Source organism: Teleopsis dalmanni, chromosome X, assembly GCF_002237135.1.
Source record: "Teleopsis dalmanni isolate 2A chromosome X, ASM223713v2, whole genome shotgun sequence".
NCBI lineage: Eukaryota > Metazoa > Arthropoda > Insecta > Diptera > Diopsidae > Teleopsis > Teleopsis dalmanni.
In genome coordinates, this window is record NC_051848.1 from 44,395,933 (window position 1) to 44,422,478 (window position 26,546).

The window sequence follows — 26,546 nt, forward strand, 5'->3', positions numbered from 1 at the left end:
CTGTCAAAACATTACAGCTGTCAAACCGTTATCGACTTCATTAGTTCTCATGCAGTTAAAAATAAAGCTTTCATGTAGTCTTATATATATCTAAGTAGATATCTATATGGACTATATAGTAGTAATAATAAAGACAAAAATAAAACCTGATCAATAAGCTCTAATTATACACAATTCTGCATTGGAACAGAAGCTATTTAGAATCAATTTAGTGCGTAATTAGTATATATGTTATATACTAAATAGTTTCATTTCTTTATTAATAATTTGAGAAATTATTTTGTGTTATTTATTGTTCAGGTGACAAGTTACATTAAAATTGGAACAATGATAGTGTTATTTAACTTTATCATGTGCCACAAAAATATGTGAAAATTATTTTCACAATTTATCTAAATAATATTTTGTGCAAATAAAATAATTTTCCAAAATTGTGAACATTTGGGAAACTTTAGAATGAACATCGTTTATTTTATGTTGTTGTATAATCAAATAAATTCTAAAACAATCAACTTTCCACTAATTTAAGCCAATTACAGACAAGTGAGACATCCTACATGACACATTAAAGCCTAAGAGAAAAATAAATTTTAAAAACAAACACGAATATAATAAAAACAAATGTTAATTTTGAAAAATGACACTGGAAAAGAAATATCCATACGAATGTGTGGCATAATCAAATATTGTAAAACAAATGCCAACTGAAATTGAATCAACTGAATCTTGCAGCTTGCATCTTCCATCTTCCATCTTCCATCTTCTATGTTCCATCTTGCATTTTGCATCTTGCATCCTGCAACTGGAACTTGCATTACGAATTTTCCGAGTCTCATTTTGCGTGCTGCAACATTCTGAATTATGTACATTTCATCTAACATCTTTCTACTGCTATAATCATTGCACAATGTGCAATGTTGAATGTGCAATGTGCACTGAACAACACTGAAGTTAGTTAAAGAAAATGCTTCCATAGTGGTAGAAACAAAAAACAGAGATGACATCACAGTAAAGGATAACAAAAATGGAAATAACAGCTGAGTACCAAAACAAATGAATATGGATTGAAGACTTCAATGCTATTGTGGAGCTCTCTTCGTACCATTGTGCCACCACTGCAAGTGTCACCATAAGCCTCAGTACAGTTACAGATCCTGAAACTGCTTTCAGCATCTAAAAAACATAACATTTAAATACATTTCCTGCTGGATTTACACACATATATGTTGCATATATACATATATATATATATATATTTGCATATTTTATTTATAAAATATCTCGACAAACAAAATGTGTAACAGTTGTGAATCCCCATACCAGCAAATGTGTGTACGGGTTCGGATACGGACACGGATACCGGTACGAGTACGAGTACGGGTACGGGTAAGGGTACGGGTACGGGTACGGGTACGGGTACGGGTACGGGTATTGGTAAGAGTATGGATACGGGCAAGAGTATGGGTTTGAGTATGGCTACGGGTATGTAGGAATTGTCACAGATACTCATACACACGTGCACCGAATGATACACACTAACAAAATATAAACAAAACGTCAACATGGCAATGCGAAATATTTTAACGCCATTGTCAAACTAAGCGATCCTGAGCGCTGACAAGGAAACAATTACAGTACGTGTCTGTTGGCTGATAAGACACATTTTTGTACATATTTCTGGATGCGAGGATGTGACGGAGTTGACGGAGTTGACTTAATCTCAATAAGGAAGGAAGACACAAGAAAAGAAAAGGTAGAAGAAAGGTGGCAATTACCGTAAACAATTTCAGTTTTTAGTTTTGATGCAATTGAAAACGTTTTACTTTGGTAACCATGTGCCTATGTTTCATCCGTGCATCTGTGAAAGCCTGAATTGGAATCAAAAAATTTGCATAAAAGTTAATTGTACATAAAAATAACATAATTTATTTATACATATGCATATCAGACTACAATCAGACTAAAGAACCAAAGCCAGATGTACTTATAAGCTTATCGGTTTAGAGCAAAAACGCATATTCATCGACTTAGGTGTTTACACTCGTTTACATGCTCAGTTTAGCTCCACTCGTTGTTCTCATAACCCATTCACATCCCGTTGTTGTTATTTTTTGTTATCGTTACCAATAAAAATTCTGAAAGAAGTAAATGTACTATTAACTTGAAATCTGTATTCTATTAAGTAGAATTATATACAGGGTTAGGCGATTGAAGTGTTACCTAGCGACTATATATTTTTTGTGTGAATTTTTTTTTTATTGATTCGATTTACAAAAATTTGTGAAAATAATCAAAATTTTAGAATCCAAAATATTCAGCATCTTTGTAAATAATTTCAAACTCGGTATGCAGTTTATCCAACAAATTCTGAATGAGTATTGATAAAAAACCCATCATCAGTAGTCTTAAAAATAATTCGTCTATTTAATTATACGTAAATTATTTTTTGACACTGCAAGTACCACAAATCGAACTCGTGCCCTGCCTAATTTGAAGCTCAGAGTCAGTGCTCCGTAACCAACTGACCCAAAGTCGTACTTGACTTTTATGTTTACACATTTTTCTGGAGGTGAGTTTTGTTACTTTGCTGTGAAAGTTTTATTAATAAATTTAGTTACTGTAGTTTATGAGAACGAAGTCATAAACCAGCTGTAGAATAATTGAATTAATAAATCAAATTTTTTATTTTTAATTGTTAAATTTCAATAGTATTCTGTTTGTAGAGTCATTATTTCTTGCATGATTCATATATTCTTTCTTATGTATAGAACCTAATCTAGGAACGTAAAGCTGAGAAAGTCATGCTAATGTAACTCCACTAGTCGCACGGGCGAGACCAATATTTTGTGAATATAAGTTGTAATTTAAATTTTTCAGACAAAAGTGACATTATATTTAATAGAAACTTGTAAATAATTTGTGATAGAAACAATTTAGGAAAAAACTTATTTAAAAAAAATTAAAAATTATTATTATATTATACAGAAAGCCATTTATTTTACATAATTGGAGAGCAGAAATATGAAATTTTATGCGTAAAACAGGATAGTGAACTAAAACAATAACGGTTGCCATTATTATTGACAGCTAATGGGCAAATAAATGACTTCAATCTGAATGACTTAATATCATTCTTATATAAAGTCTCAGTTACAAGAACCAGTACTTTAAACTGGAACTTTCCCGTTCTGGTAAACTGGGTTCGATTCCGGTTTAGGCACCGACACAAAGAACGGTTTTTTTCGGTTATCGTGTAGGTTTTGGACCAAAGTCATAATAGGAATATTAAAAGTAATAAAAAAGCAGACAGTTTTACTCACTTTACCGTTTCAATCGACGTCTTCCTATGTGTAATGGTACACATTTTCTTATAAGGCATTCAGGTAGGCTCCTATCTTCACATACTGTTAGTAGGTAATTGTATAAAATGGAATTATGAACTATGAGTGGATGTAAAGTATTGCTTTATTTAGTCTGCTTCTATGATATATTGTCATGGTGCTTTATTGGTGTATATGTCAATACTAGTTACAATGAGATAATAAAATAACTGTTGCAGTGTATGTGCCCAAATATACACCAACTACAATGAAATGGATGATTATACGTTAACAGTTATAATGAATAAAATTCACTCCCTTTCTGCAACTAGCTAATAATGGGAGTCATTCATTATTATTGAATGACTTCCTTGAATATTCATTGGACTTCATATAACTTGACCAGATCAAAGGAACTTATTAATCGGAATCGAATTCATACTACCATGCAGAGAAACTGTACCTTTCATTCAACATATTTTATAGTAAACAATCACACATTTTCTATGTAACTGCCAAGCTTTGGCTAGCAGAAAGAACAGATTTTCGGAAATCACTTTCTTTCTATCATCTATCATCAGCCTACAGATCAAAATAAGAATCACTCTTGATAATAGTTGTTATTTAGGTAATTGGAAAATGAATTGCTATTTCCATAAACAATAATCACATCTGTCTTCAACTGTCACTTATCATGCCTGTCTTAAAACTTGGATATAACCAATAATAATAGGACGACATTAGGAGTATACGAGAGAAAATTTTTTCATAAGATTTATGATTCGTTACGCGTTGGCGACGAGTATTAAATTAGATGGAATGTTAAGTGGCATGAGCTATACCGCGAAATTAATGTAAAGCGCATAAAAATTCAGTGGATTCGCTGCATTGGTCATATCGTGTGAATAGAAAAAAGTGCTTCTGATAGAAAGGCGCTGAATTTGATACGTTTTAGAGGAAAGAGAAATGAAGGACATTCACTTCTTTGGTGGGAAAATCAGGTGAACAATGATTTAAATGAAGTCACTCGGTACCACCAATTGGCGATAGGAAGTCCCTCACTGGATTGACTGGCAAAGAATACTGGACACGGTCAAAGAAGACTCACTTCTGTAACGGCCAGTTTAGTTAAGTACGTTAAGTCAAGTCATAATCTTGATAGAGTGTCAGACTGTACAACAGACTGTTGTTAGTTATTATATTTTATTTATTTGATTACGGATCATAAATCATGAATTATTGTAAATTAGACAAACGAGATATATTAGTTGGCTATGATTTTTTGTTTTTTAACTTTGATAATAAAAACATGAATATAAATTTTTGTATCAAGTCTGTTTAATTTTTTTTCTCCTCGAAAATTGTGAGATTTTGTATATTTTAATAAGTTTGGAAGAATTCAATAACGGATTAAATTTTTTGCTATTTTGTTCTTCTGGGATAAATACAATACAGGATCGCAACTAGTATGGCAAACACTCGCTATAGTTTACTCCAAGGACATGAGCAAGAGTGGTATGATGCATATGAATTGTGCCACGAGGAATTATACTATAAGCAACCAAGCGGATTTCGTGCAAAGATCTTTATGACTACATTCATTATTCTTGCTGCCCTAATGACGGGTTCTTTTCTCACTTCCATATTTTATTTGAAGGTTAATCACAAGCATGATAATAAATATTATCTTGCTCTGTGTGCTATTCCCGTCCATGACAATTATACGGGATCAATTCCGTATACCTTAAGTCAAACAGATGATTTGAATTCCACGTGGAAGACGGTTACAGCGTCACAATATATTGAAACTTTAATTGATGCTTTAACTGATCCCTATGGATATTTCCTTCGTGAAGAAATTCAATTTAATATAACTGCTAGTATGGGAGTCCAAGCAGTTATAAATATTTATGATATCAGTGGTAGTCTATCTACTCAAATTTATCATGATTTCAGAAAAAATCACACCGTAATTGTGGACTATAAAAACCAACGATGTTTCATCGAGAGACTTAAGCGTAATATTACCATGAATGCGCAAGAAGTGTTGTTGTCGATGCAGAGGAAGGAAAATATTTTTCCTATACCTCAGGGTGAAGTGTTGTTTTTACGAAAACGTGTTATTCTACCAGCTGTTGTTGATCTATCCTTCGCTAATAAGTATATGGTAAGGGATTGTCATGATAAATATGTCTACATACTAACTGATTATCGTCCCCAAGGTAAAATATGTTTTGAATTTTAAATATGAATAAAGAATTATCATATGCGCTTTAAATTTTCAGATGATGACCTGGCTGAGCGATTGACTAGGAAGGATGTTGTCTTTCACACATTTTTTGATCGAGGTATTACTAAATATAGCCTCGTCAACTTTAATGAAATTTTAATGTTTGAAAAAGAAGCACAATTATTTTAGATTAGAACTAATTGTAAATTTAAAATTAGGAAGTTAAGATTTAAATTTTTTTTTGTCTTTGCAATTATTTTAACCTTTTGACTAAAAAATAAAAATAAAATTCTAAATGAATTTTAAATGAAGTGGCTTTTATTTCATTTAAGCGAAAATTACAGTCTTCAAATAGAAGATTAATGTCATTTTTACTGTACACATACTAAAATTAATAAGAATTAAATAATAAAATATATTGAATTAATCGATGGCTCATCCATCTTAGAGGCCCGACTTGATTTCTTTAGTGTTCCCAGACATTAAGATAAAAATACGTGGCAAGCGTTTTTCTACTTCCAAATAGGACATTGAGACATTTGAAATTTTGATTTTGGAGATTCCAACTTCAGAGTTCCATAATTGTTTCGAAAATTGGTTTAGTTGATTGCAAATGTGCGTTAATCATTGGAGAACACTTCGGAAAACAATAAAATCATTTTCACTGATGAGCCACTGTGTTTTCATTGCTAGGCGAAATACTTAAAAGACAGCACTCGTATAACATCTCTGGTTGCTGAAACTATTTATGAAAAGTCAATGAAAAATGTATGTGTTCTAGTCAAGAGATCTTCGTAAAGTATTGAAAAAATTTTGTTTCTTATTTTAACTACTTTTCGAACAATCTAATTTTTTGATTATTCGAAATAATTCAACAAAGGCCAAATGTGATGGATATTTGATGATATGTAACACCAGAGTTTTAGTAAATTAAAAATTTGAAATTTTTTTTTATTTTTTTATTATTATTCTCATAGAATGGTTTTCGAAATGTAGTGAACTACAATAACAAAAATTCATTTTTATATTATTTTATTTAATTGAATTTTTAGCTGACCATACAGCTGTTTCGAGTATTGCCAAATACCTATCTTTTTTGGTTTTGGAAATAGTTTTTGTATTTAATTATTTGTAAATAATTTTTTGAGACTGTAAATATCAGTCATCGAACTCGTGCTCTTGCGAATTTGAAGCTCAGAGTCAGCGCTCCTTAACGAACTGACCTAAAGCCGTACTTGACTTTTTCGTACATTTTTCTTGAGTTGAGTTTTGTTAATTTGCTGTGAAAGTTTTTTTAACAAATTAATTGCTGTGTTTATGTTGGAAACATAATTATAAACCAGCTGTAGAATAATTGAATTAATTAATTATATTATTAATTAAATTTAATTAAATTTATTTTATTTTAATTTAATTATATGTTTGCATATATAACTTTATTAAGATTAAAATATAATTTATGTTCAGAAAGCTGCAAGAAATGTACTGTAATATATTGAGATAAGAGACTATTATTATGTATTTCCGGTAGGATAAGGCCATCAATATAGGAGCAGAAGATTACTTTTTAATAATATAAACATCATTTAAAATTATCTGAATTGATTTAAATAAAATATTGTCAGTATTTAAAAAATCTTTAATTGGCAGTCGATAATAATTTCCATCTTCAAAATTTTGTACTGTTTCTACCGCATTTAAACATTTATTTGTGATCTAACATGGCTTTCTGCAATATTTCCAATGACAACAAAATTTATTTCACCTTTTTTTTTTAAGAATATCAGACTATTAAACAAGGGGATATATGATATTTCAAACAGTTGTCAATGAGAGAACTGCAATCCTAAAAACGAAAACAGCTACCGCAAGCTTATTTCCACAAATCCATAAACCTTATTTTTTGATCAAATTAGTATTTTAAGTGAGATAAGTTGAATTAATTGACTAAAATTTCATCCAAAAATATCCAGGGGTCTAGTATTAGTTTTTAAAAATATGGTTAATAAAGTAGTAGCTCTATTAAGAGCAAATACAGAGCAGGTGATTTCATTAGTGTTCAAAAGGATTTCTTAGCCGAAACCCTTTTCTCAACACTTTGTTGGAATATTATAGATTTCACTCTAATTATTTGAATGTTATTGTATCCTTTACCAAATTACTAGAGCAGCAGGCAACAGAGTAAGATTTAAAGGAATCGTTGAGGTTCTATTCTCCACTAGGGAAAATGGACAGCAGTAAGTAAGTATGCCTTATGAATTGAAAGATCTGATGGTTTCCTGTTTGGCTTCTTTCTTAGCCAAAATCCTTTTCTCAACACTGTTACGAGATATTACAGATTTCACACAGAGTAAGATTTAGAGAAATCGTTGAGGCCCTATTCTCCGCTAGGAAAGATGGACAGCAAGTAAGTATCCTTTATCAATTAAAAGATTGTGACGGTTTTCTATTTGGCTTCTTCTTCCAGCTTCCTGTTATGAAAGCGTTTCAACCATGCGCTTAACAACGCTAAGGACAGGCATGGCATACACGTTCCATTACACTTTTTTCTCCAAGTATATTATATTTCTCGCAGTTATCGGTTTTCACCAAGCCCATCGTGTGAACACGTGTCATTTAGAGACGATGTCCTATTAGTATGTATAAGACAATGATCCATTATTTGAGCTTAAGTAGGCTCTACTGTACAATGTCGCCACTCTAACCCATAGGTACATTAATCATTATTCTGCCATCTTTTCGAGGGGATCTAATATCCATTATTTAACTATAAGACATATTATAAATAAATATTAAATTCACATTGGAATCTAATAGTATCAAAAAAAATTACAAGATAGAACAATATTCCTCAAATTCAATAAAATTATAAATGTTGTCAGTATCGTCATATTTTAGACTTTTTTTTTTAAGTTTTAGACATTTTCCGGCAATGGAATTTCAACGCATTAACGTCACTGCCATGTTAACCAAAGCCATCCTAATGCAATGCATTTTTGCTGTAGTTATTTAAAGAATAAAAATGCATTATAGATTTAATGTTATATTCATACAATTTCTTTTTCTAACCAAATTCTATAACCAAATTTTGATAGCTCAGAAAGAGCAGTTCTGTCATACAGTCAATGGATTCTGATTTTGCGAAAATCGAAAAAATTTAATAAATTTAAAGATGACAATGTCTGCATATATTTTTGTACAACATTTGCAGCTGACATGCACAAATATTATTATTTAAAGGAATTTTAAAGAGAAATAACAAAGACTTCAAAATCAATACCATTAAAAATTGGTAATATTATTTATTTAAATGTTCGCTGCATATTGGATCCGCATTTACGAACTAGAAATGTTCTATTTTCAAATATTTTCTGTATATATATATAAAGATTAATACCTATCTTAAAATCAAGCAAAAGAAAAAATTTATAAAACAATTATCCAATTACTTGTACTTTTAGAGTTCTTATGTCTCAATATCTGCAATAATAAAAAACTTCAAAACCCTATGAAGTTTAATGTGTGTTTACTTCTATTCCATATTTTCAACTAAATATTTCATTTGAGGTTCTTTTATTAGATACTTTCCTTGCATAATAATAATTATTTAAAAATTAGAAGGGTTCAAATTGAAATAAAAAGACAACAACAAAAATTTTAATTCATTTATTAAAGTATTCGAGTATTGCCAAGTACTCACCATCAGTGGTCTTAGGAAATATGGTATTTGAATGTTTGAATTACTTTAATTAAGTACTTGGCAATACTCGAAACATGGTCAACTAAATTCCAAAAAATTAATTGAAATTTTTGTTGTTGTCTTTTTATTTCTATTCGAACACCTCATAAGACGCGTCACTTTTGGCAAGAAAAAAATTAACATTAAATAATAATTGTTATTATTATTATTAAAATGACAGAGTTCCAAAAACAATGACTATGTCCTAAAAAAAATAAATATAATCTTCTCTTCTTTATATATTGTCTTTATCATTTATGACGTAATATTTTATAAATACTAAATATTCTACTGCTTCTTTGCCACTAATTATGCGCATTATCGGACTATAGATCCTCCACAACTTTCCTGAATTTTATTCTATTTAACGCTATTGCAGAATTCTTTTCACACGCACTCAAATATGACATTGCTTTTATTGGTTAATAGCTAAATTATATAGATAGCAATATAGAAGTACTTAATATTGGATGGATGGTAATAAGAATGTATTAAAAAAATCTTACGAAAACGATAATTGGTTTTATAGAAAGTCAAAATTTTAATCCATATACCAATATATAAATCATTGATATACAGATGTCTGAGTTGGTGATTCATCACCTTAACTCTATTATATCTGTGGACAGTTTTAAGTCGCACTAAGAATAACTGAATACGGGGCTTTATAATATAATGGATCTGGTGTGTTTGTATCTGCCTGTGTTTATCAGATTTCGCTGTATTTATATACGTATATATTTTATTAATAAAAATATTAAAGAATAAAAATATATATTATATACATATTTCTTATATATTATAATAATAATAACACATATTGTTTTAACAACCAAAATTTATATTAAAGATTCTTTTTTTAAAATATACTTCAGAGTACCCTGAATATAACTATAATTTTTTAAAAATATATATTTTAAAAAACTGTATTATTTAACAATTCAACAATTAGCACGTTATAAAACAGAATTATTAAAAATAATAACATTAATTATTATAATAATATACATATTTCATATAACTGTCTATCGATTGTTCTTCTACGGGTTTGTCATAGTGCTTCTGATTGTCACTCAAAGAAAGTCAATATTTTAGTCCATATATTCATATAAATCTATGGCTATCTGTATTATGTATTCTTCGGATTATTGATAGTGTTCCTTATAGTCAGGATACGTGACTATCATTGGCATTTCATTGGACTACCATTACATTGTTTTCATTATGTTTATATTGAATCATATTAGAGGGATTATGAAATATTCCCTGTAAAACAGAGAACTCTCTGTTAGAGGGTCAACTTTTTAAAAACAAAATATTTTTATAGCTTGGCATTGTTCTTGAAGTAAAATTTGCTAACGATGTGATGGATATCGGAAAGGACTGTTAAATATAACTTTTTGTGTATGAAGCTTTAATTGCAGATGAAGTAAATTAATAATTTTGGATTCAAATTTAATATCATATATAATACTGATTAGTTTAGGACTTCAATTTTGCTCTTAAAGTAAAAAAGAAATTTGACAAAAAAAAATTGTATATATCCTAAAGTTAAAATCTCACTCTAGACCCTTCTAACATTATATTTTTTATATTTTTAATGAAAGAAAAAAGTAGAAACTGAAAGAAATAGCAATATTTGGAGGATATTCTAGTAGAGAAGATAACATTCTGTTCTTCTATATATTGTTAGTTTGAGCAATATTTTGAGGATATTCTAGTAGAGAAGATGATATTCTGCTCTTCCATATATTGTAAATTTGAGGAATATTTTGAGGATGTTCTAGTAGAGAAGATAACATTCTGTTCTTCTATATATTGTTAGTTTGAGCAATATTTTGGGGTTATTCTAGTAGAGAAGATGATATTCTGCTCTTCCATATATTGTAAATTTGAGCAATATTTTGAGGATATTCTAGTAGAGAAGATGATATTCTGCTCTTCTATATATTGGTAGTTTGAGCAATATTTTGGGGTTATTCTAGTAGAGAAGATGATATTCTGCTCTTTCATATATTGTTAATTTGATCGAACGTGGCTTTTGATTTATTATGATGTTTGTAATGATGCTATCTAAATATCTAAGTGACAGCAATACCTTTAATTTCTTTTTCTATGCTGGACTTAATGAAGTACTATAGGAGCCAAATTAAATAATAGCTTCTTTGGTATTAGTTTTTAATCTAATTTTTCTAACATTTCTGTTTAAACTATCCGCGTTATACTGTAAAATACTATTATACTATATATAAATAATATTGTTTTTTGTTTTTGTAAATCACTATTATTCGAAAACTCTTCAATTTTTTTAATATTTGTTTTATATATAATCAAAAATAATTCTAATAAGCTAGAAAGTAATATACATATTTAAATGATAATATTTTTTTTAAGCAATATATAAATTTTTTTATAAAAAACTATATTGTGTAGCATATACATTTAGTCGTTATTGCCGATATAAATACTAAAATATATTTATTTATACTCTAGAAAATGTTCTTCTTCATTTCAAAATACAAAATGAACAAACAAAAGTACGAGTATTCGAAAATGTGTAAACATACAGTCGGATTCTGTCATTTGCATACAAGAAATAAACTTAAACAGCTTTCGAAACCATTAATTCAGAATTGCGCGCTAAAAGTGTTTACTTTTTACTTAAAAAATTATACGTAGGAAAACAAATAAACAGACCAACCTTTTTCGAATATCCTTCATCCTCTTTTTTCGATAAGTGCGCGTCACTCTACGAAATGTACATTTCGCAAAGTTGCACTCAAAAAGATTTTCAGGATTTTTTACATCATTTTTTCTCATATCCTTAATTTGCTGTACTTTAAAAATTTTGGGTAATGCGAAGTACTGCAGACTCTTTGTTCATTTACGATTACAAATAATTATGGACTACGTGCCGTCACATCATTTTCAAATTATTCGACAAACGGAAGAAATAACGAAACTGACAGATAAAAGCAGCTACGTAAAATCTTTCTTTGAAATCCTATACTCAGGTGTTTCAAAAAAATTGTACGTGTAATTGAGGGCTTGCAGTGACTTATGGAATCTAATTTCATTTCTAAGCCATTAGATCTTCTGCATACATTTAAAATACTTCTTTAAGCACATACCCTACCAAATATCTGCACCCACAGCATTCATTTGAGGTCTGCTATTTGTAGTCGCTAAGAATCAGAACTCCTTGAAATAGCATTTCTAAAACACTAAACAATATGGGCATATTTATTTTAAAGTGTACTGGCATATACTTCACCAAGTATCTTTCCCTCCAATATTCTTTTTAGGTCTTCTAAGTGGTAGTAATCGCTAAGAACCAGAACTTCTTAATATGGAGTTCCCTAAACACCAAAAACTATAATTTGCTTAATATCGTAATAATCACAATTCTTTTGAATTGTATTAGCGCAGTCAACACCAAAAATTATTTTTAAAAACTATAGAATTTTGTCTTATATTGAGATTTTGCCGAGTTCGTGCAACTGGGTCCTTTTACTATTTCTTAGCTAGAGATTTCCAGAGAGTCCCTCCAACTTTTGTAGTCACAATAAGTAAAATTAAAATTACTTTTGTTTTTGATTTAATTTAGTTACTAAAGGGTTAAAAGAATAAATATTTTTCACAATGTCTACCGTCAACTTGGAATATTTTTGTATAGTATATTTTATATTTTTACTGAAAGTGTACGTACGAGTATTCTATTTGTCAAACAAGCTATGTGCATTAAAGGAAATAAAATGTTGCATTGTCAAGAGACGTTTCACTTCCTCTGAAAGGGGTTTCGAAGCGTTGAAATTGGAGCAATATATTTACAAACAAAAAAAAAAAATACTGTCAAAGGGTGATGCCACAAAATAGGTGCCTTGAGATTTACTTTAATAATATTTTAGTGCAGATACATATTTTCATAAAATCACTAACCCAGTAACTTTTCTACATGTGTACTAACTGATTTCTTTTCTCCACGTATCGCAAATTGGTTTACTAATAATTTATAAGATTATTTTCAGTTAAGCTCAATGAAGACTTTGTAAGATTACAGCTAAATGTCATTATTTAAATTTAATTAAACTTCATTATATAAGGTATAAGAACAATCTGCAATAAAAACTATATTTAGTTAATTTAATTATATATAGCTGCGGTTTATGCGTTCGTTTTAGCAAGAAAATTTTTTGGTGCGAAACTCTGTGTTTAAAATCATCTGAAACCTTTGCCGAAGCTTAGAAAGTTGTTGAGGTCTTGGGAGGTCTTGAAGTTCTTTAAAATCCTCAAAGAAGGGGGCCCCTAAACTATTGACTCGCCGTCGTACATGGGCTGTGCATAGACAAAGCAATTGAGTGGCACTTTTATGTCATCTCCACCACTGCGACAGCTATCATTTAATGGGAGATACAATTTACTGGCATAGTTGTCTAATTTACAATGACCTGTAAGTAAACCTACCGAGAGAATGAGAAGCATTTTCATCATTTTTCCCACAGCTTTTTATTTGCAAAAATATTTATTTTGTTCTAAAAGCAGTGAATTTTTAGTTTAATATTTTGAATGTTACAAGAAGATATGGTCCATCAGCTAACCCCTGACATCAAAAAAATATTAAAAACATTACCAAATAAATTTTTGAGAGCTGTTTATATAAAGCCCACCTTGAGGCGGTGCTGGGCATTAGAGGATTATTAGGATATTTAATCTTCTAACATGGTTGCTTAATCTATAATGAGCTGTAAGAAAACCTAACACAAGATTGATATCTCTATGTGGCATCTTAATGAGAGAATTTATTTATTGAAAATTAGATGCATACAGATGCCTGCTTATCGTTCCGTTTTCCTATCTTATGTTAAAAAGCTGAGCACAGAAAGCACCCAGGAGACTCAGATGAAGAAATCAAAAAATGATCTAGGAATAATGTATTGGTTGAAGACCTTTTCACTTCTATTTTATATATTTTGCCCTCAATTTAGTTTAACTCTCACGTTTTGCACCAATAATTTGTTTTTAGATGGACGATGGAAGTGTACAAGTCACATTATAATTCTTTTTATTTTAAAAATTAAATAAGAATTAAGGAACTTACAATTCATTTAAAAAACAATTAAAAATGCCGAAAGTCCTTTATTCTTTCAAGACTCTGTGAAATTCATTTAACTTGAGTTAAAATGCGGAAAGCATATGAAGTAATAATCACATAAAAAAAGCACAAATGCTGAAAAGAAAACAATTTCGCCTTAAGCTCAACTCTATTATTTCAGTATTTCTCATTTTCTTAATTTAACATTATTATTCTTTCAAAATACTGGAACAAGTTAAAGTGACAGCAAACCTAGAACAAGTGAATAATTACACATCTAAAAACTTAATTTGACTTCAATTATTTTAATTTTCGTCCTCCTTTCCAAAGGCTGCAAGGACACAAAATATAAACTGTGAAAGGAACTAGCATGCATGCAAACAATCCGATTGTGAGGAAATGTTAAGTACCAGAATTTTGCTTTTTTAAATGCTACAACAAAGGGCCTTTTGTGCCTAAATTCTGATATAACATACGTATTCCAGCACACTGGAGCGCTGTGGACCGAAGCAGACATTCATTCCGGGTGCCGTATTTGTTTGTATTTGTCAAATAACGAATTCAGCTTCCTTGCTTCAAATTGCGCACTTCAAGATAGGTGAGGACAAAAGTTATTAATACGAGGGTTTCAAAGTTGCATGAGATGAATAAATAGTTAATAAAATAATAATTCCAAAGCATGACTACGTTATAACTTATGGATAGATAAAGAAGCAATTAGACCATGTCACACAATTTCTGGAGAAACCCAAGTGAAATCCAAATAAAAGATACAGGAACAACTAATGCCTTGTATATCACAAATTTTTTTTTATAATTTTATTTACTTTTGATAACAAAAACAAAACGAAAAATCCCCTAAATACTCATGAATTTAGCAAATACTACTATGCAAATACCCTAATAAAAATATAGTCTTTTTTCTAATAAAGACAAGAAATTGATGAGGGGTAGAGGCTGAGTTTAAGCTTGGAAGTGATTTTAAAATACAAAGTGTTTTCAGCGTATGCGGTATAAATATATTTGGCCCATGATTCCTTTTTCTAATGAAGATAAAAATTTAAATAGAGGATATAGGTTGAGATTGAGATTAAAAGTCAGTTTAGTTATAAACCATCAGCAGTAGATAGCTACCTCACTACAAGCAACATTGACGAGAAATGATCCATGGTAGAAGACAATTTTCTGAATGAGATATATTTTAAAATTATTAACTACAAACAAACAAAAAAAAAAAACAATAAAAAGTTTACATAAATTTTAAAAAAAAAAGAGTTTTCCGCAAAATAATAATCGAAAATTTTAATAAAAATCAATCAATAATAAACATTTTAGGCAACACATTGAAGGATATTCCATAAAAACATAATATGATTTATGATATTAGAAAAACCTGTATCATTTAATGAAGTGGTTCCGAGTCTAAAGCTTATGAAGGCAATCAAAGGAATGACTACTTTGTCAAATCTGGAACCCAACTACAATTAGCATAATCGACTCTATAGTCTATCGACTATCGCATTAGAATTAAATGTGTCACTTTTTGACAAGTGGCTCTCCCAAATGAGAAGAATTTCTTCGGTAGACTCTTTAGTCTATCGACTATCGCATTAAAATTGAATGTGTCACTTTATCATTTGATTCGGAGTATTACATTTAGGAAGGCAAGAAAACAACTAACTGCTTTACCAAATACGAAGACAATTCTGTCAATTTTTTTTAAATATGTTAACTCAATGAAAGAACCACTGTAAACTAGGTATAAACCGCAAAGGCAAAGACATACTACCCTAAAGTCTCAAAGAAAGTTTCCTGACACTAAACAGAAAGTTTAATAAAAGTTTTTTATAGGTCTTACAGATCACATCCGAAATAGTCTTAAATAGTTAATACAATTAGAAAGAGGGTATTTTATTCTTATAATCTTCCAATAGAGCAGTACAGAGTATGCACCATCTCAAAAAAACTAACCTCGCAGAGATCAATGTTTATCCCATCTGTAAAGAAAGTGTTGAGAAATCTTAACCTTACCTTACTTAGCAACACTAAAGTTATTTATCTTGTAGACGAAACATTACAATCCAATATTTCAAGACATGAAATGATTAAAGAACGTAGATTAAGAAAATTGAAATTAACAAAATTGATTATAGTATTAATCACATAATAATAATAAATAATAATGGTATTCTTCGGGTATTCAGAATTTTTTTACTAAGTATTTTTTTCAGATAGGTTTCTTTTTTGGTATCCTGCTCTACAATTAATACATATACCATCGGCCCTTCTATTTTAATTTAAATAAACTTTTAGGCGAAAAACTATAAATCAATAATTGCATAATTAAAATCAAGATGGATTTTACTTTACTAGAGCCGAGTACTGAAAATGACTCCATAGTTTCGGCAAAAGCTAAGTAGCATTCATAATTCGATTACTTGTTTAAATTAAATCTTTATCAATGTCATATAATTATTTATTCGATGTCATGAAAATATTACGAAAATTTCACAATTTTTTCATCAACATCTTCAATAGAATGTAACAGTGTATTTTTCGCAGACATCCTTCTAATCTTTGACTGGAAAGATGTGGGTACACACATACACGCACTGCTTGTTCTTCTACTTTAGGAATCTTTTAAGGCTCTCAATTGAGCACTGTTCTTTACAATCTCTATCAATATTATATCAAACACACTTAGAAGTCTCGCTTATATTAACAATATATTATTTAATATCTATTATATCTTCCTGGATTACCAACTACTCTTTTCTGATATAATGTTTTGGTTTTCGTTCCAGTTCCGCTTACTTCAATCACGATTTATTTGAAATAATTTTAAAGATGTAGTTTCATTCATCACGACCAAAAAAGAAATACTTTGAAAAGTCTCCAATGTCGGACTACAGGAATATCTTTTTTGATATATAAAAAACTACTTATGGTAATACTGCTATTTACTAGAATTACAGAAACTTTAACGGATATTAATTAATAGAATTAGAATTGCAACACTCTTAAAATAATATAATTTATTTTAATAATTTAATTTAATTTAATTTAATATAAAAATAATATATGTTCTTTCTAAGTTTCACTAAGTATATCGGTAATTGGCTTTGTGGGGAATTAAAAACATGAGAACTAAGGATTGTCACATAAACAAAGGATTTTTATAACAGTTTGTTAACTTCAGCAGTAAATTTCTTTTAAAAAAGGGATGAAAATATTTCAAATATATAAAAATATTTTAATATATACTTCCAGGAGTTATCTTTTAGCTAAAAAATGAAGCAACACTCCCAAAATATAGTACTTGAATGCTTACAGGTTGTAGTTTCTTGTCATATATATGTTATCACGATATATTCTGGTTATTTTGACACGAAACTGTGTTTGTTACTAGGAAAATAAAACAAACTCTTCTGGTATTCAGATAATCTGATTAAACTAATTTTAAAGGATTATTTACCAGCCAAACAACTTCAATAATGATTTATCAGAGAAATTCATTAAAATCAAGTGTTCTACGTGTCCATCAATTTGCTTACCAAAAGCTTAAAAGTCAGACTATACATAGTCTGAAACTTCACTTGGGCGGAATAATAACAATGCAGATATATCTTCTAAACGCTATCCCTTGCCTACAGTATGTCCTTTGATCACTGCAGTGGATAAAAAAACATAATCAGGTATGATATGTTATTGCGACAATAATAATAAACTATGTATGCTATCACTACCAAAACATCGTATAATCATTACTAAATTTGAAGATTCTCAGTGGTATATTACATCCATATATTATAGTATGCTAAGAAAAAAGTCTTATTTTCAGGAAATCAACAAAAATTCTCAATCGTAGTTCTGCAGTTAATTAAATCTTTCAGTTTTTATTTGTTTTACTTTTACCCACTGTTTGTTTTACTTTTACCCACTGGAAAAAAAAATGTGTTTGATTTTTAATTTTTAATTCATTTTAGCAAAATTTTACTTGTCTTCATTATATATCTTTATCTCTATTATGTCAGTCCTTGTGCCGGTCTCACATTCAATATGAAGACTTCAACTGCGCTCTGTCACCTGCATAAACCCATAACCATCCAATTGCTGCCTTAAGTCATCAAACCCATGACTTCAGCATATTGCGAGTTTATTTATATTTTTATTTATTATGAAAATTAAAAATTGAAAATTTAAAAATTTAATAATTAAAATCATTCATTTGATTAATTAATGTAACTACATTCTGAGTGTATCAATACCAACAATGGCATTCCGACACAGGCAAAAAAGGGTTTAATTTTTAATATATTTCATCAGAATTTACTTGAATTTCAAGAAATGTGGTGAGACCAAACAGGCATGCGGCAGTCAAGACGATACATTGATCACAGTTTTCCTTAATCTTAACAGAAACGATATTAAAATCTAAGCTGCGCTTCTTACAGGACACTGTAGACTCAATTACCACATGAAGAATTTAGTTGCGGTAGAAAGTGATTTCTGTCGACTCTGTCATAAGGAGAAGGAAAAATCAGAATATATTCCGTGCAACTGCCCAGCGGCGGGAAGACATAAACTTGACTACCTTGGAAGCGGGATCTTAATCGCAAAACAAATAGAACAAATTAAGCCCACAGCAATTACGAGATTTATAAATATCCAACTAATTGTCTTAGTTGGACCTTTAGGTGCACATTAGATCTTTTAGATCGGGATGCATTCATAGCCTATTATTTAGTAATTAATTAATTAATTAATATATGCAGTTTTATAGACAATAGTCGTGTTAATAATGACACTTCTTTACACAGGAATTTCTAACACAATATCGTATCATAACAAACAACATTTAATACAGATAATATGTATAGTGTTTATACTCATACTATAATCTTTATTATATATTTTTACATTATTCAGCTACATACTTAATAAATTAATATAAAAAGAATTGATCTATTTAAAATTATTCAAAATATTTTTATTTATATAAAGAAATTTGTTTTATCAGTGATCACAATTGCCGACGCACCAACCTTAATTATTATTGCAAATTTTGATAGATTTGAGTGAGTAATTGCTTCAGACACTTTGTCTAGCTATTCTGTTTGAAGCCCTAAACTTAATATAAACTATATATAAATTTAAATGTTATTGATTCGCAAATTTGCAAATTCGCAAACATTCACTATTTTTACACTCATATTAATTTTAAACAATTTAAATCTAAATTACAAACATAATTATTGCCCCATAAATTTTCTTCGTCAAAATTAAATACCAAAATTTAATATACACTTACATTATATGTATGCAAAAAATATATTACAAAAACTAAATTAAAAATATAACTATTTCTATTAATAATAATAATCATTGTTAACACCTTAGTACCTCGCGCAAAAAAAAAAAATACAAACGAACAAATAACTTTTTGCAATACCAACAGTCAACAGCATTTGCTATAATTGAATTTTATTATTTTTTATTTTTTACTGGTTTTAAAACTAATAATTGGATTTTGATTTTGAAGCGCTTTCGACTTTATTCTCTCGTATCATAGCTAAAAGCTGAAGCATCATAAGTGCTTGAATTTTATCTAAAGGATCCATAAATCCGCGCTGCAACCATTTCGGTATTGTTGTTCGTGCATGACTGAAGCCCAACTTATTTAGAATGTAATCAATGCCGTAGGGCTCAATAGATTTTCCGGCCCACGAAAGTAAACGTACTGTTGGTTCTAAGTGCCATGTCTGACATTCAAAGTGACGCCAGTCGCGCACAAACAACTCTAAGTCCATCAATGCCGAAGCTGTTGCATTTGCCGTAGGTGCAGTTGACGATCCTTGTAGCACGTTACCATCGACGGTCGATGCAAATGCCGGATTGGCTATTGTTGGATTGGATGTTAATATCACAAGATCTTTGGTATTTTTATTTATGTTATTTAAATTTGATGATATTTTACTATTCGAACTATTATGAACAAATGTCAGGTCTAAATTTGAGTTGCTGGAAAGTGTGTGATTTAAAACATTTGAAGATGTAACAGTAGACATTGACGTTGATGTTGATGTTGTTGTTGATGTGGTAACCGCAGTGTTTGAAACTGATCCATTTACTGGTAAAATATTTGATTTCTTCTCTTTCATTAAGTCTTCAGTCGAATGAGGTTTTTGATTTTTCACATTCTGAGACAGATTTGGTGACGCAGCTCTACCAGATTGACCACCAATCTGCATAAAAAAAAAGTAAATTAGATTTTATACGATTATAGATAATATAATATATATATAATATATAAGGCGAAGCATATGATAAACAAAATTTTGTAGAATAAATTGTAATATTTCAAAAACCCTGTTTACAAATAAAAGAAACGACTCCCTCGTGCAGCAAAAACTGTCCTAGCTCAATTGAGATCAGTATATAGCTAAGTGCTAAACAGTTACTTGTTACGCATACATGTACACGTGTATTCTTAATATATTCCCAAACTACAACTCCACCCCCATGACGACGATCATCTGTTCTCTTACCTCACTGCACACAGAAACCTTCGTACAATTGACCTTTGTACCCAACTCATGGAAGTGGCCAGATGTCCACCCCAATGAAACTGAGTTTATTTCAATTCACACCACACTCTTAATTATGACTCAATATCAAAATAGGTATAGTATTTACTATGTTAATGTACTACACTTAACAGAAATATATCTGTTCTAAAACAGTTTATTCTTTCTTAGTCAACGCGGTTCTCTCAAAGTCTATCAGTCAAGACTGCAAATAAAATATAATACTTACGACTTTCTCTTTTTCTTTAACATATGAAGTAATTAAATCGTGTAAAAAGAAAAATGCATCTGCGTCAACTGTGACAAAGATATGATCATCAAATTCAGTAATAAAACTACATATAACTTCTGGTTTCGATTCTAAAATAAAAAGTCAATATATTAAAATTAATTATGCAACGACAAATAAAAGTATGTTACCATTAAGATCAGGCGTTGTTGGACCCTGTTTATGCTCAGTTTTAAAATGTAATTGTAAACTTGGCAGAGCGAAAATTACTTCACGATTGTGATTATGTTCTTGTGATTTATTGGAGCTACTTCCACTGGCACTTCCAGTACGCGTACGTTCAATGGAATTTGAAGCGATCTCACGATCACGTTCTAAGATAGGAAAACGATCTACAGCTGCAAAACACATACATACTTATATATTTATTATTACAATTATAAATTTCATTTAACTTACCATCAATTTCACTATTTGCAAAGGCATATTGAAACCATTCGCTTAAAGTCTTAAATTGTGGTGGAAAAATTATAGTACGAGATATTCTGCTCACAATTGCCATTGAATGATTTTGCAGTTGTAATTCACCAGATGGGCCCAAACTTGATGTTAACGTTTGTGTAACGAAAACCTGTCCTGTTTCTTGACAATGACGTGCTTCTGTTGCGAAATTGATTGAAGGTGATTTTAAACTAAATAACGCCCAAGACTTTGACTTGAAATTAATCCCATGGAAACATGCTAACGAAATATTATTTCCATGCAATACCACACTACCACCTAAAACAGTACCATATCGCGGCAACCGAGTAACTAGTGTTGGCACTATCAGGCCAACTACTTGCTCCAAAGGTTTCTGCCAATGTCGATGATGTCGCGCATCTGTGTTACTGCCGTCCGCTGGTACGTTTGGTAAATATTCCCCATTTGCTTTCTTTTTATTTCGTCTTTTCATACTAGAACTACGATCGTGCAGCCTTGGTTCTAAACTGAAGAAAACACGTTTGGAAGACTTAAACTGTTGCGTGAAAAATTCTTCAAGCTTGTAATACATTTTTAACAAATCGGCAGTGGTAGATTTAGATATCATAATTTGCAGCTAAATAGAAAACAAAAAATAATAACACACATAAACACAAGAGCATAAAATTATATTTACTTGATCCAAAGAGAGGTCTCCGTGTATAAATATTATTGCCTTAGACTCTGTAGAAGTGTTAATACCAAGACTTCCAGCATCAAAATTCGAAAAAGCAGTATTTATTGTCGTTTTCCACTCGTCTTTTAAGGCGGCAGAGAAAGAACTTATACGTGTCATTAACACTGATGTACCCATGTAATCGAGTCGCAATTCTAAAGCCATGAAACTTAAACCCATTGTATGATATGGCTCGACTCCGGTTTGCTCTTTTATGTGAAAACGAGTATTTATTTTGTTGACTTCAAAGCTACCGCCAACAATACCACCCTTTGCATCTAATGATGAGCTTCCCAAATAAATACCAATATACATATTTTTGTATCCTGTGCTGCCGATTGATAAGCGACCATCCGATTGGAAATCTTTTGTTAACCAAACAACATTTCCCATCACATTACCCATATTCATTTGAACACTTAGTTTTGTAAAGTTAACCGCAAAGAGTACAAGTGTTTCCCAAGCAGTTATTTGATTTTTTTCGGATGGCGGTGTGCCTGATGATTCTGCACTTGATGACTTATCTAAAGATTTAAATTTGCGCGTTGTATCTAATGGTAATGGATGTGATGTTTCAAAACTTGAACACATAGAGTTTTTGGGGAAAAATGTATCTGTATGAGCTCTTCTTGTATTTTCATTAACTGGAGTTTTGAATGTTTTATTAACATCTTTTGGCGGATATAATACTTCTGGATCTACTCCTGCCGATTGATGTACACTAAGATCACCCAAAAACAAACGTCGTACAATACGTCGGCGGTACCATGCTTTTGGAAAAGCTAAAATTTCCGTTAATCGCCTCATATCATACTTAAAAGAAGCACTTCCAATGTCAACTATAGTTGAGAAACGTATTACTGCTCGCGATTGATCTACAGAACGTTTACTGGTTATTGAAGGTTCAACGTAAACCTTGCGACATCGAGTTATATGAAATTTAACGAACTCAACATTTGTACTCAATGAGTCTTTTCGTTCATTATCAGTGAGCGGAGAAAATTGTGCTTCCTTAACGTTAGTCTTTTTTCCTCCATAAGGATGAAAAATGTAAACATTGAAATCTGCTAGACATCCAGTCACACTACAAAGAGTTTTAATCTTAAATAGTTGATTCGCAAAAAAAAAAAAACAATTATAGTTACCTTAAGCCGCCAGACGGTGTTTTGTCCTTATCAGTTCCCCTATCAGTGAGTTGCATATGCTCTTGTTGATTTTGTTCTTCTTCTAAAGAACGCTTTGAACTAAATACTATATCTAAACTGGGAAGCTGTAACATACATTCAACACGAGAAACAGGCAAGCAGGAAAATCTGAATGTCGATGGTTGCATGTGAAAGTATACTATCACATCCACTGGAAATGACGCATACGTTACGTAGTTTGTTGGCAATATATCTAAGTTTACAGGATTGTTTGATGGAGTTTGCGGACCGCCATTATTTTCAGTTTTTGTTGGAATCGGCTCTAAGGTTTGCTCTAAAAATTCTAATATATGCGGTGAAATTATAGTTTCTTCGGGTATGCTTTGCAATGTCATCCAAGCAAAAAGTGATGCACGTTTACTTCCAATACGACGACCTATGACAGATGTTGCTGAGTAATGACTTTCACTACTTGTAACACGAACTGTTTCTGATGTTTCATAAACAGTTCTTGATTGGTAGTGTAACTTCACATCAAGGCCAGGGATGTGGAAAATAGTAAGGTCAGATAGCACACCGCTATTGGAAGTATTATATCTTAATTTACTCTTATCACGTTGACGACGTGAAGGTGTTGGACTACCCCATTCGTTTCCTATACTTCGTTCACGTTTGTGTGTTTTCACTGTTGTTGGACCAGAAATTAAATATCGTTCTTCACTATTTTCTTTCGTGTGTAGCACACATTTTCCCGAATTTACTAGCACTTTAATATCCAATTCAAAATCAACATTTGGCTCCTGAAAAGAAAATTCATTACATATTTTTATTATTAAATGAAGTTAAAGTTTATAATAATAATTTTAATAATTTTCATAACATTAAAAAGTACTATCCCAGTACTTTTGTATTCTCTAGGTATATTAAAAAAAGTTTAGATTTTACCTGTTGCTTTTGATGTCCATATTTTCTTCGCATTTCAACGGAGGTGCCGTCAATATCCATTTCATTTGTAACAGTTTCTCCGTGAGTTCTCCAATCAGTGTCATTATCTTGAATTTCTGTATCAGTGTCTGCATTCGGCAAAGATGTTTGCCTCATTGTTTCAGAAAATGTTACTCTATTAGCCGGACACGTTCTTAAGGAAGCGCTGCGAGAATGCCCTGATACTGGTGTGCTTTGAAGACTAGATATCTCGTCATTGGAAGCAATGGGATCCAAGCGACGGAATGTGTAATTTTCTCCATTATCATCCATTGGTTCGCGGCTTGAGGAGGTACCTATAAATGAATATGAACGGCTAGAGTTTTTCATTGATCTTCTTATTGTTGGGCGTTTAAGCTTCTGTATCATATCTCTTCGGAAATATTTATAACAAATTGCTTGCAATTCTTGCAAACGACGCTCTTCGTGAGCAATTGTGTTATGTGATGCACCTAAGGTACGCAAATCATTGATTATTTTCAGTTGTTCTGCAATTTCCTTCTCCATTAGAAACGAACGTTTCTTTGGATCTATGGTAGGGTCAAACATAAAGGAAGGCAAGTTCTCAAACTCCCGCCGACGTGAAAAAGGATCGTGCATTTGATCTCCATCATCACTATCCGGTGATTCAATATTTGTCTCTTCATCTTCAAAGCCCGTCAACATTGTAAGAGTGTGTCCCAAAGAAGATAATTGTTTACCAATATTTACATCTAAATGTATATCCACACCTTCCATTTGCCATTTTACATTAAGTAGCCATTTAGCATTATCCATTTTTTTAGCAGCTGTGGTACGCGAACAAACTTCGTATGTACCTTCTGATACAATACACACATTCATTGGATCATTTGAGTTTGGTTTCCAATCATCCAAATTGGTTTCAAAATCATCAGCAAATCGTAAACATAATCCCTGAAATTTACCCTTTGATACAAGAGATCCAGAATTACAAGCAGAAATTATTGTGTTCTCCAGCGTTATAACAACAGCCCCCTTTGGCTCAAAATCTTGATAAGAACGATTAGTCCATGACTGAAAACAGAAAATTGTTAATTAATGTATTTATTGTGATTTACTTTGTTATTACATTTGCAACTTGGTTTAATGGCAAACAAATTCCCATGTCTTCTACAGTCAATTGCAAGAATAAGGTGGAAAGATTAGGAGCAGCAATATTGCTAAACTGACTAAAAGCCACACGATCGAAAACCTATCAAAAAAGTTAGTAATAACAAATTTTTTTAATTACATTCAAAGAACAAAACAATTACCTGCTGTGTTTGCTGAGTACTTTCGTAATTTAAATTTGCACGCTTTTCAGCCCAATACTCGTATGCATTTTTGTAGTTCAACCAAACTAATATGGCTTTGTCCACAGCTATCGGTTGAATGTATACCAAAGGACGCTTTAATTTAAGTAATATCAATTCTTTATCTTCATTAAGTAGTTCATCTTGGAATGCATTACGCAAGCCGATAGTAGTGTGGAAAAAGGCATATTGCTGATACTCCGGCTCAGCTTCGTCAAAAATAACATGCCGAATAATTTGACCCAGAGAGAGGTTGAAATCGATATGAGCTTTTCCAAACATTTTTCGATCATTACTTTCTCCTAAACCCAAATTTTTAACCCGATTTGAGAGATGCAATTCCAAAGTGCCTGTTTCAAAACGAACCGCCGACGAACAAGGAGTAGTGGCAGTTAACTGAATTCGTTTCATCGATATGTTGATAGAAAAAAGTATTCGTTTAAGCGAAGACTCCTGTACACTTCCTACATCGCTGTCCTCAGCCCATAACGGTACTGGTTTTTCACCTCCATAAACCTTTTGTAGAACTTCGTTCACCTCTCGCATAAACACTTTTTGTACAAAAACTAAGTGATTAAGGAGATCTGTTGTTAAACATCTTTCAAACTCTCCAATTTCAGCCGAGGCATTGACATATCCTCCTTGTCGTAGAACAACTCCATCCACCTTTTCCATATCCTAGATAAAGAATAACATTGTTGATTGTGAG

The 26,546-nt window shown here is 31.0% G+C and overlaps 2 protein-coding genes across 3 annotated transcripts in view; one reads left to right on the top strand and one right to left on the bottom strand.

Moving 5' to 3' along the window:
* Nucleotides 1-4,788: 4,788 nt before the first annotated feature.
* On the top strand, nt 4,789-5,565 carry LOC119688349. The gene has a single exon (XM_038103028.1). The coding sequence runs from the start codon at nt 4,789-4,791 to the stop codon at nt 5,563-5,565; it is 777 nt and encodes a 258-aa protein (XP_037958956.1).
* A 13,784-nt stretch (nt 5,566-19,349) lies between these two features.
* The window catches only part of LOC119687748 (transmembrane protein KIAA1109 homolog), a 38,614-nt gene continuing 31,417 nt past the window's right edge, over nt 19,350-26,546 (bottom strand). For both annotated transcript variants that reach the window (XM_038102192.1, XM_038102191.1), the window contains 9 exons: nt 25,799-26,515; nt 25,615-25,737; nt 24,486-25,559; nt 23,541-24,340; nt 22,357-23,479; nt 21,657-22,296; nt 21,389-21,595; nt 21,198-21,328; nt 19,350-20,626 (listed from right to left, as the gene is read on the bottom strand). In XM_038102192.1, coding sequence (XP_037958120.1) covers nt 19,898-20,626; nt 21,198-21,328; nt 21,389-21,595; nt 21,657-22,296; nt 22,357-23,479; nt 23,541-24,340; nt 24,486-25,559; nt 25,615-25,737; nt 25,799-26,515 — 5,544 coding nt within the window. In that variant the 3' untranslated portion in view covers nt 19,350-19,897. The remainder of the gene's footprint in view (nt 20,627-21,197; nt 21,329-21,388; nt 21,596-21,656; nt 22,297-22,356; nt 23,480-23,540; nt 24,341-24,485; nt 25,560-25,614; nt 25,738-25,798; nt 26,516-26,546) is intronic.

Coding starts and splice junctions, on each gene's coding strand:
- LOC119688349 (XM_038103028.1), top strand. CDS start 4,789: ATGGCAAACACTCGCTATAGTTTACTCCAAGGACATGAGCAAGAGTGG.